General features: G+C 38.7%; 1 protein-coding gene and 1 long non-coding RNA gene across 2 annotated transcripts in view; both read right to left on the bottom strand.

The window, feature by feature from the left end:
- The window catches only part of LOC112639166, a 66181-nt gene extending 66065 nt beyond the window's left edge, over nt 1-116 (bottom strand). Inside the window, exon 1 of the long non-coding RNA XR_003123333.1 lies at nt 73-116. This is a non-coding gene — a long non-coding RNA (uncharacterized LOC112639166). The remainder of the gene's footprint in view (nt 1-72) is intronic.
- A 15865-nt stretch (nt 117-15981) lies between these two features.
- Nucleotides 15982-20811, bottom strand: part of LOC105254040 (acid sphingomyelinase-like phosphodiesterase 3a) — a 42272-nt gene continuing 37442 nt past the window's right edge. The window contains exons 8-11 of the mRNA XM_011262493.2: nt 20274-20386; nt 19942-20117; nt 19239-19370; nt 15982-16901 (exon numbers count right to left, since the gene is read on the bottom strand). Of these exons, the coding sequence (XP_011260795.1) occupies nt 16781-16901; nt 19239-19370; nt 19942-20117; nt 20274-20386 (542 nt within the window). The 3' untranslated portion in view covers nt 15982-16780. The remainder of the gene's footprint in view (nt 16902-19238; nt 19371-19941; nt 20118-20273; nt 20387-20811) is intronic.

Genomic DNA, 20811 nt, shown 5'->3' on the forward strand with positions numbered 1-20811 from the left:
AATAAAAATCGCGCGTTATGTCGAGTCAGCGCGTTATCGGCTTGGAACATTCATCGCGCCATTGTGGCTCACCTTTTTACCCGCGCGGCCATTTGACGCTCGTGATATCCACTCGCTTCTTTCTTCATTCTCTTCTAACCTCGCAAACGAACATTCACTCGGATATATTACGCTCATCGCAGCCCACCGTGTCCGAGAGAGAGTCCGGGCTTCTCTGCCGGTCGATACAAAATGCGCGAGACAAAAAGCTCGTGCTTTCGGCGCAAACGCACGAAAAGCACGCATGAAAACATTATAATTAAGCAAATTAAAATGTAGCGATATCATGCGGCTTTTTCTCGATCGCGCGGAATGCGGCTTTTATATTTTTCAATTTTACGTATAAAGATTGCCCAAGATCATCGAGTTGGCTGTTATGTTCCCTCGTCATTGCGAATCATCGCGGATGAATCTTTTCGTCAATCCCGCCCTCAAATTCCATGTCCCATAGACTTCCTCGAACTCTGGCATTCGCAAATTGTTAGGTTCATGGCTCGTTGCGTTCTGACATTCCTGTACCTTTCGGTCCTTCCCGAGCCTTATCGGGAATGATCGAGACTCGGGAGCGATCCTGGTTCGCCGTTATGCCTCGTTCGAGATGGTTTCTGATGGTTCGGTATGCAATAAACAGTGGTCGGCAGATACCAAAGAGTCACCAAACTATTTGGGCAATGCCAATGTACACCGACGAGCGGAGAAGTCGGTTTGAATCGTGGTGATGTTGGTGTCCATGATCACGGAGATCGCGGAACTTTGGATGCTCTTCCGCAAGCTCTCTCTTCCCTCTCTAATGTTGTATTCCAGCGAGAACATCTTGTCCGATCGACAATATTTAGAGAATGCATTTTTTTAATTTTCAAAAATTGTCTTTGTCTTTTAACCCCGTTACGGTATTTTCATATCTCGATACGACTTGACACGTGTTCAATGAATGTAAACAAATATTTAAATATACAATTATAATTTTTACATTTAGGAAATTAAAAAAAAAACATGTTTAATAATGTTTCCACTTTTACGCTCAACAAGACGATAAGAATTTACATTTTTATAATTTTTCCTCATATAATTTTTCCAATATATATGTGTAATGATTAAAATATCACATGACAAAATTTTGAAAATGATAAAAAAGATGATTCTTCTTGACGCACACACAGACATTTCCTTCCAATATTGAAAATTAATTTGAAATCTTATAAAAATAATTGTTTCTTTCCTTAATAGAATTTTAATTTGAAACATAATTCTAAAAATATATAATAACGATAAATTGAAAACTGACAAAAAATAATTTTCTTTTTGATATTTCTGCTGAGAAAAAAATCATCCCCCAGTTGATCGGAGAATCTGGAAGGATCATCCAATAATTTTTGTCCTTTATATACATATTTTTGAACCTTTCACATTATGTGTAAAACTTCATAATGCTTCGCGTAAATACTCGTCGCTTTTTCAGAAATGCGAATGCGTAAATTCTTCCAAATTAAATTATTTTAAATATTTAAAGACTAAAGAAGAAGATTCAGAATAAGAGCTCGTAAAATCTGTTGATCGTGTATCTAATAATTATATAGGAAGCATGAGATTTTAAATTTAATGAGCTATAAATCCTTGCACAACTCTTGTGTATACATAGGTGTAGATACAGGTGTTTTTTAATAAGTTTTTAATAAGTGCGAAAAATTTTAAGAGATGATTCTTTGTCGAAAATTAAGCGTGGTTTTTCATATAAACATACATTCCTACATCTCTCCCTGTGGAGTTACACTCCTCCAAAAATGGGGGGAGGGGGGGAAATTAGGTTTTTACTTTTTTCTCAAATTTGAAACAAATTAAAGAAATGAAATTAGCTGGATATTTTCTACTAGTAAAAAGATTATTTATATTAATTTTCTTTCGCCTCCCGTATTGTTATGAGGGGATGAAACTAGCAACCCCTATTCAATTTTTTATTACAACTTTTTAATGTTTACATGAAAAATTCCCCTTTTCGCACTTATTAAGAAACACCCTGTATATTAATTTATTTATATATTAATTAATTAATTTCTGTGAATGCAACTAGAGAAAAACTCGCATTCGGATGCATTTCTCCATCCCCAGAATAGCCATTAAATAATTAAACGCATATATATAAATTGAATTTCACATAATGCAAATGATTAACGTCAATTTTGAGCACTTATCGGTCGCTATTTTCGATTCCTATCGTTGTTATAATTCGGTCTATAACGGTACGGGCCACGAATAAAGCTCCCGGCCTTTTCGCTCCGAGCGTCCCGATTGATCGGATTAATGCGGGAGACCGAAGAAGCTTGATCGTTAAAAATGCCCCCGAATCCGGCGCGCGGCGTGCGGGCCACGGAATTTTTCATGCCCGCGGGGGCAAAAAAAAGACATTAATCCCACCGCGATAAACAACTTGGGACCACGGCGGGAGAGAGGAAAAGGGTAAAAACGAGCGAACCAACACTCGGGACGGGACACGCGGCCGCACGGTACAGTCGGGTTACGGCCATGCTCGCCTATCGTCGACGCGATACTCACCATCGAACGAGCGGGCGGACAGGGGCAAGGGGTGCGATGCGACGCGACGCTGATTTATCATGCCTCGACGTACGACGTAGACGGATCGAGGACGCTCCAGGATAAAACGAATCGCCTGCAATTGGCGGTGGCAGTTTGTGAGTTGTCGCGCGACCGCGCGTACAAAGGGGTGAGAGAGAGAGAGAGAGGGGGCGAGCATTGTTTACGCTCCTTCTCGCGCGTTATTTTGCCCCGGAGACAAATAAAACTCGGTTAATAAATAAATGCATAACTATATAGAGCGAGAGAAGGGCGAGAGAGGGCAAACGCTCTCGACAATTTATTTTCTCCGATCCCCCGCTCTCTCTGTATTAACTGCCCGTCGAGTTTTCCGCGTCCCTCCCTCGTACTGACTCGCTCGAGAAAAGTAATTAACTACGAACGTAAGAAAAGAGACTATTTTAATATTAAAATATTTTTGCTCCTCGCACTCGGGCATCACTTTTTCGATGCTACGTTAAAAGCTGATAAATAAATAAATATGAAAGGAAATGTATGCAGTAGAATTTCTATTATTAAACTTAATCGCGAAACAAGTTGTTCGGATAATTCACTTTTCTGAATAATTGAACAATTTACAAATATGCAGAGTGATCCACTAATCTTGTTTACCTGAAATACTTTTTGCAATTTTAACGCGAGAAAATTTTATACCCGATATTTTGAGAGAGGAAAAAATTAAAATTGGAAGATTTATGGTTTTGAAAGTGCACATCTCTCATATAGTGTTAAATTTTGCTGCAAGTAAAGGCGATTTAAAGATTAACTTAATGTTTTAAACGAAAAGACTTTTACGGTAAAATTTTATAGATTCTCCATATGATGTGAGATTTCCGTACAATTCGATAACGCTGGTCAGCACTCAAATTTTTTCCATTTTTTTAACATGTATTATAGGTTATCTAAGGCACTGATTACGAAAAGAATAATAATTGTACCAGCTCTACTTTTTATTTATAAGATATTACAATTATATCGATTATCGATATTTTTGAAAGATGTATTCGCCACAAATATAACAAAAATTATCTGGATTATGTAAACAACGTCTCCGAGTCGAAGACATATCGAAGACATATAGAAAGTTAAAAAAATAATAATTTTGAGTCGAGTAAAATTCAAAAAAACTGCACGTGAGAGGGAGTAGTCTAAAAATATTAAAAAACAAGAGCTGTTAAAAAAAACTACTGTCGTACTCGAAATCAGCACACTTAAATAAGCCCAAAATTATAAGAGGAAAAAGTTAAGATTATTTTTTTGTTGACCAGCGTAATATACACATAATTGCAATAAAGCGGCAAATTGTAGAGAAAAATAATATACAAGTATATATATTAGAAAATTAATTATTATTGCTCTCATGTATTCCATTTTTACACGTACGCACCGTCCCTCTATCCGTCCAATTGAAACATTTGCACCTATTTAAAGCTTTGCCTGTTCGCAAGTTTGTAGGTACTCGAATTAATTTTAGGCATCTCTCGCCTTCGCTTCCCCGATGCGGTTTCACCGCTACGTCTCGATACCGGTTAAAATATCGATGGTGTTATCCCGGTCGGCCTGTGACGATGCTCGACCGCATTGACTTATTGCACCTGGACGCGGACATGGACGTATCGAGCTCATACGTCGTGAGGTCGCGACAGCGCAAAGCGCATTGTCGAAATTGTCGATCGTAGGTGGCAGCTCCCGACCGCGCTATCTGCGCTCGCTGCTCATTTGCGCGGCAGAGACTGACCGAGAGCGGTTAGCGGATAAATTCCGCACGAGGATCGCGGCCTCTCTCGCTCTGTTCGTTCCTGGCCCTGCTCGTATCGGCAGCTCGTATCGCTCGTTTTCCGTGACGTGGATCCATCGTAAGTCCATCAGCGATAAATATTTCAGAGGGTTGTGTAAGACTCTTGCAACGAAGAAGGATCGCTTTTTCAGAAAAAGCACAAAATACAACTTTACACTTTTTATAAGTACCCGTGTACAGTGTAATGCAATATAATATAATAAAATTTTAAGAATTTATATAATTATATATATTTTTTATTTATATTTATTGTATATTTATTATAATATGTAATTTAATGTATATTTTTTTTATAAATATCTATATATGAAAGTACGAAGAAAAACAAAGGAGTCAAATATAAACAATATTTATCATAATAATAACGAGCGATGATGTAAGAATATGAAAACTTTTTTATATAAATGTAAAAATAAATCTACAAGTTTTTAAATTTCATCTTATATTTCATAATAAAATAAGTGATTAATACAATTTTTAATTCTTTTAAAAGGAATAAAAATTTTAGCGCGCAAATAACACCCGGAAAATTTTTTTTGTCAATTAATAATGTATAAACTGTAAAACCAACGAAACGATACCGACGTTTTTGTTTTATCACGATTACTGCGGTCAATATTCAACTAGTAACACTAAAATTAAATTCGATTTTTGTGGGTACACAAATTGAAATGGTTACATTTGTGTGTACATTTCTGTGCAACATAATAATTTGTATCACATCACGTATGCACTCTAAACACCGCCATTATAATTTTTCATTATTTGTGAAAATTGTTGCGCACACATTACTTAATACTTGCAGACAATTTACATATCGTCAAAAATAATGTAGCAGAGTTATTATGTTATTTCAGAATGACAATTTCGCGCGTGGAAATATCGTGTTAGCGGATCTTGAAATTTCTCGTTTTATTCTCGTTCAACATTAATGTCGTTCTCTCACGAGTAGCATTATTCATACTCATGTTTCATAAGCAATAGAATACAAGAATACTTGCCTCAGATTATTTCAGTTTACTTAATAAAATATAATCCGTAATGTACACATATACGTATGTGAATACGAGATCAAATTTTAATTACGGTTGAATTGCATATAAAACTATTTTATTGCGGATCATCTCTTTTTGTACAGTTTAACTATGCACACGTACATACACTTTCAATATGTGCACATCTCTTCGACAAAATTGTTACCAAATATACATATACTCTATAAATGCTCCATGAATATACATATGTTTATGTGTGTTTTTTTTTTTAAACAATTCAGATTGAAAACAATTTAGAAAAATATTTTATCTGCAAATGTATTTTATTTACAATTAAAAATATAAACAAGAGAGATAAACAATTTTATTCTCATCTGATATAATAGTATTATAAGCGAAGATTAATGCGTCATCAATTTCATTCGTCGTGGCATCAAAATTGGAAGACAAAAATATTGAGATTGTATCAAAACACTTTGTCTAATTTTGAAAAAACGCGAAATAAATCCGTCATTATTTTACCGGAATAAAAATTCGAACGAAACGATCGGCTTTAATCGTTTTAATCGAAAATCTTTACCTTATTTTACGACGATCGCTGGGAAGTGGGACGAGCAACTTTATGGACGCTGATGGGCACGTTCCCAAAATTGGAAGATTCGAGTTTCATTACAAACAATTGGCTCCGTGAACCGATGATGGACGATAGCACGTTCTCGACACGAAAAATGTTTCAGGGAATAATTCCGTCTTGCTCGCTTCCCCAGCCGCGAAACGTGAGGGGGAGACGCGGCGGCAATCGTCTGTTTGCGGCGATATCCGCCGACGCTGACTTATCACACTTCGACGGACGACGTAGACGAATCGGGGTTTTCGAGGGGCGCGTACGTCCTCGTAAGGTCGCGACGTGATAAAACGGATCCCTGAAACCGCCAGTCAGCCCGGCAACTTATCGCGACAAAGTGTCGCGTATTTATTTACATCCCCGCGTCCTTTCGCGAGGACACTACGGAGGTCGAATTGCTCGCGTGTCTCGCGTTCCGCTGCGCACCTTGATACGCATTACCTCTGCTACGGTAAGTGCGATTACTTTTTCATATGTATGAGACGATTTCGGTGACGCGCGCGCGGCACGAGATCCTTTGTGTGGGTGTAATGCTTTTCAGTTAAAAGCTTTCGTGTATATACCTAGCACAACTGGAAATATATATATATATACTATATTGAATTTTCTTTCTCCTTCGTAAGAGAAAAATAAAAAAAAGTTTCTTATCATGAACTTAATAAGTTTCGCAAATCTTGTATGCAGTGCACGTTCCGCGTCATAATATCGCGAAGAAAATGTAAAATATTGCGTCAAAGGGATTAAGTCTCGAAAGAGCGTAGAAATGTATCGCGGGGGTTGAAATTGCGGCGCAAGCACCGTAGCGGATTCGTAAATAGTCGAGCGTGTACGCTCGCGAAAGGAGGAACGGGCAAGGGGGAAAGGGGAGAGAGGGGGAGACGGGGGCGCGACTCATCGTCGTCGTTTGCACGACGTACGCGAACGGGTTAGCGTGAAGCTGAAGAACGAGGCTGCCGGGAAAGGCACTTTGTTCTTCTCGCAGCTCTCGTACTCCCGCGTAGTCGAGGCGCCCCGCGTAACGTTTGTCACGAAAACAGCCGTGAAATGTATGCGCCCCCATTCGCCGGGCGACAGTTCCCCGGCGAAGTTCCTTAGTCATTTCCCACCCACGGGCGCGAGAGGGGAAGAAAATCCGAGGGAGGAAGGGGGCGGGGGGTGCGCGTCCGCCTCGCACGACCCCCTCTTCAATCCCTCCGCGCTCGTGTTTCGGGACGAAAGGGGAGGGAAAGGGATACGCGCTCGGCATAACGCGAAATTTCTCCCTTTCCCCCATCCCCCACCCCTCTTCACCCCCGCGTCGCTAAAATATTAACTCCATTACGCGGCGACACGACGCCGCTACTCGTTCGACTGAGATCGCTCTCCGTTTCTCGAGAAACAAAAAGGACCTCGAGTCCGGACGAGGACGTCGCGCGTATCCCTTTCGCGACGGAACGTTTCCACGATGAATTCAAGAGCCGATCCGCGCGCTTCTTACACAATAGCGTAGCCGGCTAAGTGTAAATACTCGACGTTTGCATTGCATTTCTCTCTCGTTCGCCTTTCTAAATTAAATTGTTAATTTAGATATATATTACTCGCGCTACATTTTACTATTACTCTTAATATATAGGATGTCTCAAAAACATTAAATATCCTTTTAACAAATTATTTGACCGATTTGGGTGTGATTTTGTCTTAATATGTCGAAAGTGTCAAAGATTATTTTTCGCAAGTTTTATTTTTTTTCCATCATATGTTTTTGCTACCAAGTTTTAAATTAAAATTTTATTAAAGTAAACTTTGCCAGATATTAACTGTAGAATATAGTTTTGTTAATCTTTCAACTCAACAAAGTTTAGTTTGCGAAAAAGCTTTTCTTTTTTTTCAATCGTATAATTTAATTATTAATGTCTCGACATTTTCGAGAGGGAAAATTGTTTATAAATTACTCTTAATTTGTTAGTAAAAGAATATCCGTGCGGTGATTTTGCAACACCCTAAATATTCGTAAATCTCGGTAATATATTAACCTTGGCTGTTGTCTACTTTTTAATTGCAGTGGGAAAATTTAGATTTTTCTTTTTTTTCTATTTATAAATATTTATTCAAAAAAATTTAAACAGCTTTTCTCGAACGTTTTAATTTCAAGTCGTCGCTTTTTAAAAATGTATTTTAAACCCGAGTCCTGAAATGAAAAAAATACAATGACAGAATCTGATGAAAAAGATAGAAGAGTCCCGATGCGCGGACGTATCATTTCGCAGGAGCAGCATTTCGGTGGAAATTTTGCAGGAATCCGAAGCCATATTGCAAGCGCCGCGTAAAGACGTCGCCGCGCGACGTCTTCCGATATCTATCTCCGTACTAAAAGCGAAGGCGGTGTAGAGTTACTTTGTACGACGGAACCTATCGGAGATATTGAAAACGCCGAAGCCTCGGATTCTCGTTGTGAGGACGACGACGACGACGATGCGTTCCTTATTCGAGAAGCAACGAGCGGATCGATCGAACGTAATATTTTTTGATTATCATTGATAACCGGAGCGATTTCCGATACGGTCATTTGAATATATTTACAAAGAGTAGCGCTACTCGAAGCGAAAATATCCCGCTCTTGTATAAATGCGAGATTCTTATTTGATTTGCGTTGCTGTACCGCATTACAATTAAGATGCATAAATGCGGCATTATTTCTCATGATTCAACGAGACGAGTTAAAGGCTGATAAATTCTATGATTGCTTCGACAATGAAAAATATCAATTTTAGCACTCGGATGCACAATACGTTTTTCATTTTCTATAATATAATATTATTAATGTAAAGGAGAAACGATGTATTTTTTTATTTTTACAGACATTTTTTTATTATTATGTTTGATTTTTATTTGATTCATATTGGAGTGTCAACACCAAGATATAAATAGAAGGTAGCTTCGTCTTTTTTATTATTTTTTACGGATATAATCTTTGTGGATATACCAGTTACTCGATTCACATCTTTCTCGCGTTGGATGATTCATCAAGGGTCTGTCATCAAAAATAAATCTGTGTACATTGGCTTTTATAGGATAACGTAAAGGCGCAAGGCATGCTTTAAGCCGAGTTAATTAACGCATTATAGCGGATGTGCTACAAGCCATGTGCGCAGTTTTTTTACCGCTGAGTAAAAAGTACGCTTGCCCTGGTAGCATGACGCTTTGAGATATAAGAGAAATCACATAATAATTAATTACTAAGCTATTAATTATTCGCCGAGAATTTTGCAGCCAAAATCATCATGTTGGACGGTTTATTTTTAAATAATCTTGGAAATAAAAATTCATGAAAAGCAAATATATTGCATTATAATTATATATAATTACGATATAATATTATGTATAATAAATGATGTAATATTACATGTAATTTGATATAATTATATATAACATTAGGTATAATATATATAATAATATATAATAGATCTCTCTTTCTTCTTTTATAAAAAAATAACATTTTTTCAATAACCAAGAAAGACTTGACATCATAAGATTCCGAAACACACAGAATAAATATATATTTTCCTTTTATTGTAAAACTTATTTTAATGTTTCAAAGAATAATCCTGTATGCTCTGCTTCTCTCAAAGCGCTTATTACATATCGATAAATATTTGACGTGCAATTTCGCCAAGAAAGGCAAATCTTTGACACGCTCCGCACCAATTAGGAGAGCTCAAATAGTAATTCTTTTTAAGAGACGACCTCCCTGTCCACCCGAAATGTAAATGCGAATCCCCGTTCCGGTTTCGAACGGCTCCGATGGCAATTACAGTGGGTTACATTCACACCCCATTCTTCGCGCTTCCATAAAACGCGACGGGGACAACAAAAGCCGATCATAAAGCTGTCTATTTGAAAGAGGAAAGACCATCGGCCATCGAAATAGGCAGGAAGGGGGGGGGGAGAGGTGTGATCTCGATGCGCGTATACGCATCAACTTGCTCGGTGCGATGAATGAAGGGGACGGATATTCGCATACACGCTTCGTAAATACATGCTTCACCATACATACTAGACGCTACTTTATATCCTATAACTGCGAGCGACGATCGATATCGGGCGTTAACACGATAACCCGTTGCCGCGATGCTGGCCGACTCGAATGACGTTCAGAGATTATTGGAGATTCCGTTATAATGAGTTTGCGTATAGACAGTGGTCGTCCCGGGGTGGTGACCGAGGCCGATCCCGCGGTGCGGTCCGCCAACTTTTGTCAAGTTACCGGTAAGTAATTTTCGCTAATTAATTACCGGGCCTTAACCCGTCTCCGGTCTCTGTAATCTTACGGCGGAATTCAAGTTTTAAATTAAATTCGGTCCACCGTTCTCTCGCCCCTTCACTTTCCTTATCATCGCCTTATATCGTGATAAAACGCGCGTGTCAGCTGCAGGAAAATGCGGTTCTAAAATTTTCGAGGGAAATAAAGTTTGTTTTTGTTTCGAAGAGATGATTCGCTTTCTTCTCCAATCGCAATTATTAAATAATTTGTTATTAGCGTTGTCAATGTTTCGAAACTCGAATCTGTTAATCATCTTATATCCCCATACAAGCTAAGGAAATTATTAAAATATTATTTTAAGAATACACAAGTTCTCTCTTCTTCCGTTAAAATATAAAACTTAATAATAATCATAAATATTGCGACATAATTGATCAAGATTGATTGAGCTGAAAAATATGAATAAATATAAAAGATTAATAATTATAACGTATAAAATTAAGCGTATTGAAACTTTAACCGGGGGGGGGGGGGATGACTGCTATTGAATTCGATAGATTCCGAGCACGATATGTCGTAGAATTTAAAATCAAGTTAAAAGCTGTAGACGAGCATTGTGCGAAACAATATCGTCATCATCGTTCCTATTTTGCGTGGCTTTGATGGTTCCGCGTTCAATGACGCTCGTCGACCGGATGACTGCTGCTCGTGTACTTCACTCGCCGGCCAGGACCAGGAAATGGCAATGTGTGTAGCAACGCGTACTCGACGAGCGCGCCGAAATATCCGCTTTTGCTCCAGCGAAACACGCGCATACGAGATGCACGTGTTGCATGGAATTGGCGCAACGTTTGCAGCCGAGCTCGTTGTAGGTACATCGTGTCGATTGGTTATCGTTGCCATTTTAACGTCGCAAACCTCGAGCTACAAGCATTAATTATATCACGTGAAAATCTTGCGCTATTGTTCAGTAATTAATGATTCGACGATAGAACGAATAAAGCGCTTAATCCGATATTTAATACCGGATGTGCTCGTGTTCGATTAATCTCGCCATTCCGTCGTCACCAGCGGCTGAACATATCCATGAATCAATCATGAATGTGTACGTGTGTATGCCTGGAAGTGAAAAAAATTCTGCGCGATTCAATCCAGCAATTTCAGTCTCTGCGAAATTTTTTCATAGAACGTATATTTGAAATTTATAGTATACGCGATAAATCCGAGCCATAATCTCGATATCGGTGCGCACGTGCGCGGCCGTTTACGTTGCGGCTGGAGCGTATCTCTAATAAAAATCGTTCCTCCGTCTCGAGCGATGTCGTATTTATTTATCCGGTCGTGCGCGGATGATAACGACGCGGGTGTTTCATTCATTGTTAGCGATGCTGGGACGGCGCTATGAAAAGTACGTTATTTGTATGCCGCGAGCGCGGTCGCCTTAACTGCGACAATACTTTTCCGCCGTCGGAGAGCCCCGGCCAACCTCCTCTCGAGCCCCAAAGGGAGGTAGCGGGACGGAAGAAATATGGAAATGGCCGGGAATCAAGGATAGGTCATGACTCCCTAGCCTCCGAATTAGAAGAATTAAGTAAAGAGCCGAGTTCTCTTATAAAGAGATTTCGCTGTCGGACGGAATACGAAGAAGCGAGCGACGCATTAGGATGCGATTACCTGCACATCGATGGTGGATGATGTATCGTACAAGTTTTTACGTTGTACTTACGCGCATTAATTTTTCAAGATTTGCAAAAATTATACTTTATATCATAGAGAAAATAATCTATGCAAGATTCGCGATATATTATTGAATATAATTCTGGCAAAGATAAATTGCTTTTCTCTACAAATTACGTATTTCAAGTCATAAACTACTTTAATATCTGAAACATCAATGCATAACATATTCATTATTCATGAATTGATGTAAATTCTTTATCTATATATGTATATATAAGCATGAAAAATAAAAATAAAAACTTAACATTAAGATTACCCTTTTTTCCTAAAATGCGATTTAGTTGAATCATATGATATGGATTTGATCAGCAAGTGCAACGCGTAAAATGATAAATCTTCCTTATTGATATTTAAATAATTCTTTGCAGAAAATGAATCGCAATATAGAAAAAAAAATATAAATAATTGCGTTTATATAAATAATTTTATCTACATGTAATGAGTTTATATTTCAAATAAATTTATTATTAAATTAATTTTCACATTGTTTTATAAAGTTTTACAAAATAGAGTTTTATAAAACTTTATAAAATAAAGTTTCATAAATTAATCAAATCGAAAAACGCATTTATAAAACTTATTTATATTTGTTTTATCAAATATTTATTCTAATAATTTATCAATAATTATTTTATCGAAAATTGAGTTCTTTTATTATTTCATTGATTTTGTATTTATTTTTAGGAAAAATAATCATCATTTATCAATTTTTTCTCTCTCTTTTTTTCTATCTATCTATTTTGTAAATTTATAATATATATTAATCTAATATATTTTAATTTAATTTATTTAAATAAAAATGGCTTATATAAAAAGATCCATCTCCTTAAAAACTGACTTATATATATCCCTATCAAAATTGATTTATAACTCACACACTTTCCTCGTTCTATTTTTAAGAGATGAATCAACTATTTTGAAAAATATTTCTCAAACTAAACGTTCCTGATTGACGTATTTGCAAAATTTAAAGTGTTTAAGCTCATTGTCAATTTTAATAATACCAAATAAAGTAATATATCAAAAAATACGATGCATAATACTTGCAAGTGTTTCTTTAATTTTTATGTTTGCTATTATAAAAATATATACAAATATTATGATGATTACGTACAAACATTTGCCTCACGTCTGAAAAATTCAAGTTCGGTTTACTTCTCTCGGAACTTTACTATATTACAATTGGCAATTTTGATACTCGAATCTGGTAGATTCGTTCGATAATTTTATTGTATATTCAGTCCACATGGAAAGTGGAAGCGAAAGACTCGTGTCAATACAAACATTATAATCATGTTTGTTAGCTCGAAAATGTCTCGTGCGATATGCAATCTGCATTATACATATGCAAAACACACGCGTAGGTGATACGCCATGTATACATATACCATATACGACGGAGATTCTCAACGTTACACGATATCTCGGCAGCGATGAGCGATGAATTCGCGCAATCTCCCTCGAGAAAAAGACAGAGATAGAGAGATCGCTTAGATTTACTTATCGCTCCCTCGCGATGTACATGCATGTACGTATCACGGTTGATAACCGTATGAATGCGTAACGCACGTGCGCGAGTAAGCACAGTCACACTTAATTCACACGCACGGAAACACACATACACGCACGCATATACATACGTATATGTATGTACACGTACGCATAGCTACGGGTACTTACCGTAGAGATAATCGGCGAGGTAGAGCAGATGCGCTGGTTAGCGAATATCTTGGGTGTCTTCCTCTCTCTCTCTCTCTCTCTCTCTCTCTCTCTCTCTCTCTCTCTCTCTCTCTTTCTCGCCGCCGTGAAAGCCGGGCTCTCATTACGCTAACAAAATTCTCACATTTTCCGCTAAATGTTCCCTTCGTGTTAATGAACGACTTATCTTCATATTTGCTGTCACCATGTGCACGAAGCCCGGAGAGCTCGTTTAGAGGAGTTGGGTTAGCCCGCTAACTGTAGCGGCCGCGGAATTAATTGAGAGACCTCTCCTCTCTCTGGTTATATCTCGTTATACGAGTAAATTCTGAATTCTGGTAACTGTTCATCGGAGTCTGAAAACGAGCCGCGGCAGATTCTGCGCATTCAGCAATAGCCATGAGAAATAATATCTAGGGGCGTAATTGCTTTTTAAAAGCTCGCCCGCGGATTTTGCCCGCGTAATTGTTAATGACTTTTTTAATGATGAAAAATGCTGTTTTCAAATTGATCCGTAAAATCTCCTCGTCTATGGTGATAATCTTTCAACTCGATCGTGATAAGAAAATATCTATCAGTCTGAAGAAAAGAAAAAGTCGCAGAAAAATTATTCCAAACTTAATCGGTAAATATTTTATACATTATTGATGAAAAACTGGTATAAGAAAATTTTTTCTTCTTTGTCTTAAAAGAGAAAATGCAACTATCGCGTTTAGTTCCAGTCTTTCGCGATACGGTTATTTATTAAAAATTGGGTTCGATCAGTTTGTATTAATAGTCAGCCACATTATTTCTAATATTGCGCTTATAATAACGGCAACTAATTGTAAGTTTCGAGATAAAGTGACAAAAGGAGCAGAGAACGGAGGATAAATAAAGAGAAGACACACACGCCGCTGTTACAAATCCATGAGTCCTTTATTAAGAAATACTGCATCGTTCCGACAATATCGCGAAATGGTAGTACGAATATAATCTTCAAGCTATGAGAGCTTCGACGCAGCCTCCTTCTCGAGCTGTCGACTTTGCTCGGAGCGTTTTCCAGGGCGGCGTCCCGGAGTTTTGACATTGGATTATTAGCCGAAGCAGCGTAAAAGTCCTCCCGCCCCCGCCGTATGTAAATTTTAATTACATTTAAATATATGCCATGCGTGGGAACCACCTATCCGGAAGAATGCGGCGCGATTTTCTTAAAGGGGACTTCTCGCTACCCTTCTACCTACGATCCGCCTTTTATCCATCCCCTACGCTTTGCCGAGGGCAGTCGCACCGTCGGATTGCGCTCGCAGACTGCAAAACATTCGGATAGAAACGCTACGTCGATCGACGATTTATGCCCGGAAGCTCGTGAACACGGATGAAGACGAAAAGAACGGTTTCAATGCGAGCGCGCGCTTCTTCTCTCTTTTCCGCTTCCTCTTTTTCTTCTCGCAACGCGCCAGTCGCTTGGAGCTACAAGTATCTAAATTCGAAATTGTTTAATAGGAAGTCTCAAATAGATTATATTGACGTATTGTTAATGATTCCGAATTTATAATATAGATAAATGAAATATACTTAATAGAGAGAAATTATCTGCAAATTGAAAAATATCAAAGAACATCTCTGTTTCAAATTTTTTACACTTGTACGTAACTTTATTATGTGTTTTGAGATGAACGCTCAAAGCAATGTTAAAAATGGGAAAAATGGGAAATCCTTGGGAAAAATGTATTTAATATCAATTTATAACTCTCTATATTATAAAAATAATAGAAAAGAGCGAAATGGAAAGAAGAGTTTCGATCAATGTGTTCGTTAAAAGAATTAGAAATATTTTGCAAAGAAATATTGTGTCTTTTATTTCTTCAATTGGCAGTGATCTTTAAAAAGAAAATTAAATATTAGCAACACGTCAATTTTCATTAAGTAAATTCTTCCCATTACATTCGGATAAATACGAATACTAGACGAGACCAAAGTGCTCGGATATATTCGAATTGTTTGAGAGAGAAAGAGAGAGAGAGAAGGAAGGCAAAGGGAAGAAAGAAGAAAGAAATTTTACATTATTTATTCACAAATAATCAAATAATAAAAGCTCGTAGGATTTTGCAAAATCTGTTTATTTTAGATAGAAAACAGAATAGTTGATGAAAAGTAAAGTAAGGAGAGATAGATGAGTTTAATTTGAAGAAAATATATTCTCGAAGAAAAATTTCAAAGCAATATTTATTTAGAAAAGATTCCGAGAGTAAGAGAAAGAGACAAATTTTCTTTATTTATCTTTATATATAATTCAAAAACTATCGCTTTATACATACCCAAATAGATTATAATTGTAAAAACATCGGCTACAAATTCCTCAAAGTACCCCTGTGTTATCAACATATTTTTCAAAACATTTAGTATGAAACTTTAATTGGAAAATGCTATTCTATGCATTTGTATGATGAAAGCGATCTTACCGCGTATTCGGATTTTTTACATTTATTATACTAATGTACACGAATTATATCCAAATTATCCGAGCGAATGATGTATATATAGAAACAACTGGAATTATATACCTGGAATAATGATACATTACGCGAATTACACGAATATTTGGATCTCCGAATTAATTTATTACGGCGGCGCGCGTCTAAACATTCCGGATATATCCGAGTACTTGTATATCCGGAATCCTCGCGGATTTCACAATGTCGAAGTCTCGAAATCGGTTCGTCGCGTACAAGCCGACAAACCTAACGTATGCAACACCAAAAGACGACGGAACGAAAGCGCGCCTGAACAATCTCGACAAGGCGCGACAAGGAGAAGACGGAGACACGACAGAGATATAGACAAAGTAGATGACACATCGGGCGACGTTGGCGCCGGTATCGCTAGTGACGCGTTCGCCGCGTTAACTCGGGTGGCCAGGGCCACCTCCTAGACCGATCCGATCCGATCCGATCCGACCGGCCGATCGATGACGTATCCCGACCGGATTCCGCCGGGGAGAGTAGACGCGGAGACGGCCGTGGGAGAGCCGACGCGCGGGGCGGAGCCCCCGGGATTCTCTCGTCTCGCTCATCCTACCGGTCGTTCAGGACCTCGGCGCAGATCACCATTGACAGCAGATGCAACGCGAAGTAGGGACGCATGGTGGATGGTGCCGTGGACGCCAGTGCGTAAGCGTAGGACGAATAGCATTCCCTGCGAGCGTAATACATACATGCATATTTTAGGATATTGCGTCGTCAAATTTCAACCGAATTACAAGCGAACAATGCCACTTTGACTTGGAGCGAGCTAACGGTTGAACGCAGACGCGACGATTGTTTTGCGCGCTTGCAAGCGGACGATCCAAGTTTCGATTCGCGTCGTCGAATCTTATCGCGAATCTCCAAAGTGTCTCGGTAAGTTTCGGGACGGACTGACTCGGGGCCGGATGCCAATTCCGCGATGTCGCGTCCCTGTGACCTTTTCGCGCGATGCGTCGATAATACATATTTTCCCGGTCGTAACATCTTAGCCGATGCATAATGCATTTACCTCGCTTTGCGCCAACGGAACATTTGCTCCGGGTTGCTTAAAAATCCACATCTCCGCGGCGTTCGCGCGTTTACATTATTTTTGCAAACGGTCAGTCGCGAGGTGTTACAACCCCCCGACTCGCTAATACGTAATTGCTGGCAACTTGGAAACATCGCCGCGCGAACTAAACCAGCTCTCGGCTGAGAACTCTCTGAAATCTTTGAGGCTCTTGCGAGACTTTGCGAGATTACATGACGCTTTCAAACTACGAGGGCTTTCACGGTACTTAATTTACGAAGAAGACGTCCCGCCGCCTTTTTGAATATTGAAAAGTGCAGTAATCTCTCTCTATCCGTCTTTCCGTTTATCTATCTTCGTGCCGACATTTATCTAGTCTGTTACTGACTTGATTCACTTTACAATTTCAAACGATCGCGACAACTCTTTCAAGATTTAACCTTCGTCTTCGTCTTAATATGTCAGACTTTGAGCAGTATTCCTGGGAATCGTTAATTGTTAATGAACGTATCTAAGGAATATTTATATATCATTTTTGCTCCAGTATAGAATTTGTTTTAAATTCTCTTTAGTAAATAATACATTACATTTATGCCATATCAGTTTTTAGGTTCGCAATGATTAGAAAAGTGCTTTCAGTTTAACCTACAAGTAATTAATTTGTACAAGAGAAAGCAAGAATTCTTTAATTAATTTGAAAATTGCATTTTGAATATCGTAAAATATTATCGATTGTACTGCATTGATAAGACGAAAGAAAAGAACTTTGAAAGCGTACGGACTTGTATAAGCAAATCACTCTCATTGTTTCAAAATTTTGCCACATCTTCCTCGCTTCCGTTTCGTAACAGTGTTATTACACGAGCGGTGCAATGCGCGCAATGTACTTTGATCTAATTGGTATTCGCTTCACGTGTACGCAACCAATTAACGACAAATTCTCGATAGATTCCGTGTTCGTGAGGGTGTGCGTTATCCAAGTGGTTGATGAACCCTACTTGCGTTTTCGATGGAACGGAGAGCGATCGAATTAAAAATTTCCGTATAACGGTTTGCGAGAGAGAGAACTTGATATCGAATTTATCTTATTAAAAACAAGATTGCATATCAAATCAAAAGAAGAGTCAACATTGATTAATATCCTTTAAATATGAAATGCTTTCCGAAGAAAATTACATGGAACTCAATTTTTTTCGCGGAGGAAACTCTGTATCTTTTTCACGAAACGGGAAATTTGTCGATATCGCATCTTTGCAACTGCAAATGCGATTTTCCTATATACATGTATTAGATGGTAAACTTAATTCCTGCTGCTCGCTACTAAAGGATGCCGGGGCTCCAACGCTGGCGAGTTTCGACGGTGAAATCGCATGTCTTTTGTAGTTCAGACATTGCTGAAAGTGACTCAGTCCTCACAGGTTAGATTTCTCGACAAAGAGATTTTCCAATCGATTGAAAGTAAACCGCGATAAGCTATTTTTCCGACATGTGCTCCTTCGCTACTTTGACCTCAAGAAAACCGCAGCTGAAACGCATCGCTTATTATTTGAAGTGGTGATGAAACTCTATCGGAAAAAAACATGTAGAGTTTGGTTTGGACGCTTTCGAAACTGTGATTTTGACGCGAGAGACAAAAACCATCCCGGACAACCAAAAAAAATTTGAAAATGTCGAGCTGCAAGAAATGCTCGATGAGAATTCAGCTCAAACGCTTTTAGAGTTGTCGAAAGTAACAGAAAATGAAGGAAATTACTTTAAGGTTTATTCGTCTTCCCTTCGAAACAAATCAATTTTGGAGACAAAAAACCGACAGGAATTTAGTTTACCACCCAATACTATTGCTGTACAGGTCGGCTCGCGTGTTAGCTGTCAAAATCTTGACGACAGTGCGAAACGCGAGTGGCGGAAAAAAATGCTGCGAGATTGCTGTACACCTAGTGTGTATCAGGATGAGAATTCTGGCGTAATTACCGAAACGAGTTACAAGGCGTGGCGTACCTGTAGGACTCGGGATTGAGCCTGGTCACGGTGCAGTAATGATGCAGCGCACAGACTCCGTTGAGAGGACCACCGCAGCCCCAGACTTGCTCCACCTCGCGCGGCAACGAGACCGTGTTGGCGGCGTAATACCTGCAGGACAGAGAGACCGTGCAAAGCACACGCGCGCGTGACGCGACGTACAAACATATCGCGAGGCGTTGCGCGAGGAAAGATAATATTAGGTATACATGTATGCCGCGAGACCGAGCTTGTGCATTAGGAGGGCTGGTCGCGGAATTACCCGGGACTGTCATTAGCATTGTAATGCGCGCGCCTCGAAAAGGGTAGGACAGTTATCACAATGTCGCACGGATGGGCCCCGAAAATTATCGCGGGACATAATTGCCGACTCGAGAAGAGGAACGAGAGGGTCGGGAATGATTAGCGTAAAGAAACGTTGGAAATTTCGCTACCGGCAATTAAGCGAAAAATTACTGATAACGATGATGATATAAGCGATTAGCAAAGCGATGTCTTTCCTGGACGGGCGTTTCACTTCGTCGATCATCTCCGGGAAAAAAGAAAAAAAAATGTCAGCGACATGAAACACTTACGCGTAATCGAAGCCAATAAATAAAAGGGTGAGATACTATTACGGTTTTAGAGGTATGTTTCGCGAATCAAAGCCAAATCGATCCGCCTCGCATCGCGCGTTACGTACCTAACGAAAGCGTTATCGTTGGATTGCGTAAATCGGTCCGCCAGATCGTGAAGAGTGATGGCCGATATCTCTCGCAGGTTATAATACTCGAGCAGCGAGTACTCGATCAACCAGTTTGCTTTGCCGTTTGAATTTGCCTCGGGCAGCTTAAGATAGTACTGCGTGTAATCCAGAATCTGCGTGGCGTGCAACATATACAAAAGACATGGATATAATTTATTCTACCTTTCTGTATCCCTTTGAAATAGACACGTTGCACAAATGGACCGTTGCAGGAACGGTGGAAATATTATTATCGAGAATGTTTGCGTATGCTCCCCATCGCCACGTACCTCTCCGGTGTTAGTTTCGAACTTGTACAATCGCAAACCCGGGTTGTTGGGTCCTCCGACAAGGGTGTTTGGAGTTACACTGGGAGCCATCATTATCCAGGATACGGGCAGACCTGTTCAGTATCGTTTTGCAGAATAATTAATCGCGTGCTGTGAATATTAATAACACTGAGATCAAAATGATAGCTAATAAAACGATAGCAATGCGCTAAATGCGAATCGATAATAAAAATTGAAATAATCGATAGATTAAATACATTTGTTTGCCGAGGAATAAAATATCAATCGCATTTCCTAAAAGAAATTTTTTATCTCAAAAAGTTTTTTTTTTAATGCACTTAATATTTCACAAAATGTTTAACTTGTGAAAATCTAGGTATTTTATTGTATTCTAATAATGTGTATTTTTTAAAGATGTTAATGTAAGAGATTTTTAATATCGATAAAAATGCATATTTTTATTCAGGAATCCTTTAGAAAATATCATACATCACTTGAATGCAAAATGTTTGAAATTTTCCCAGATTTCTCTTAATAT

This window comes from Camponotus floridanus, unplaced genomic scaffold (assembly GCF_003227725.1).
Source record: "Camponotus floridanus strain SB8 unplaced genomic scaffold, Cflo_v7.5 scaffold5, whole genome shotgun sequence".
NCBI classification, from domain to species: Eukaryota; Metazoa; Arthropoda; class Insecta; order Hymenoptera; family Formicidae; genus Camponotus; species Camponotus floridanus.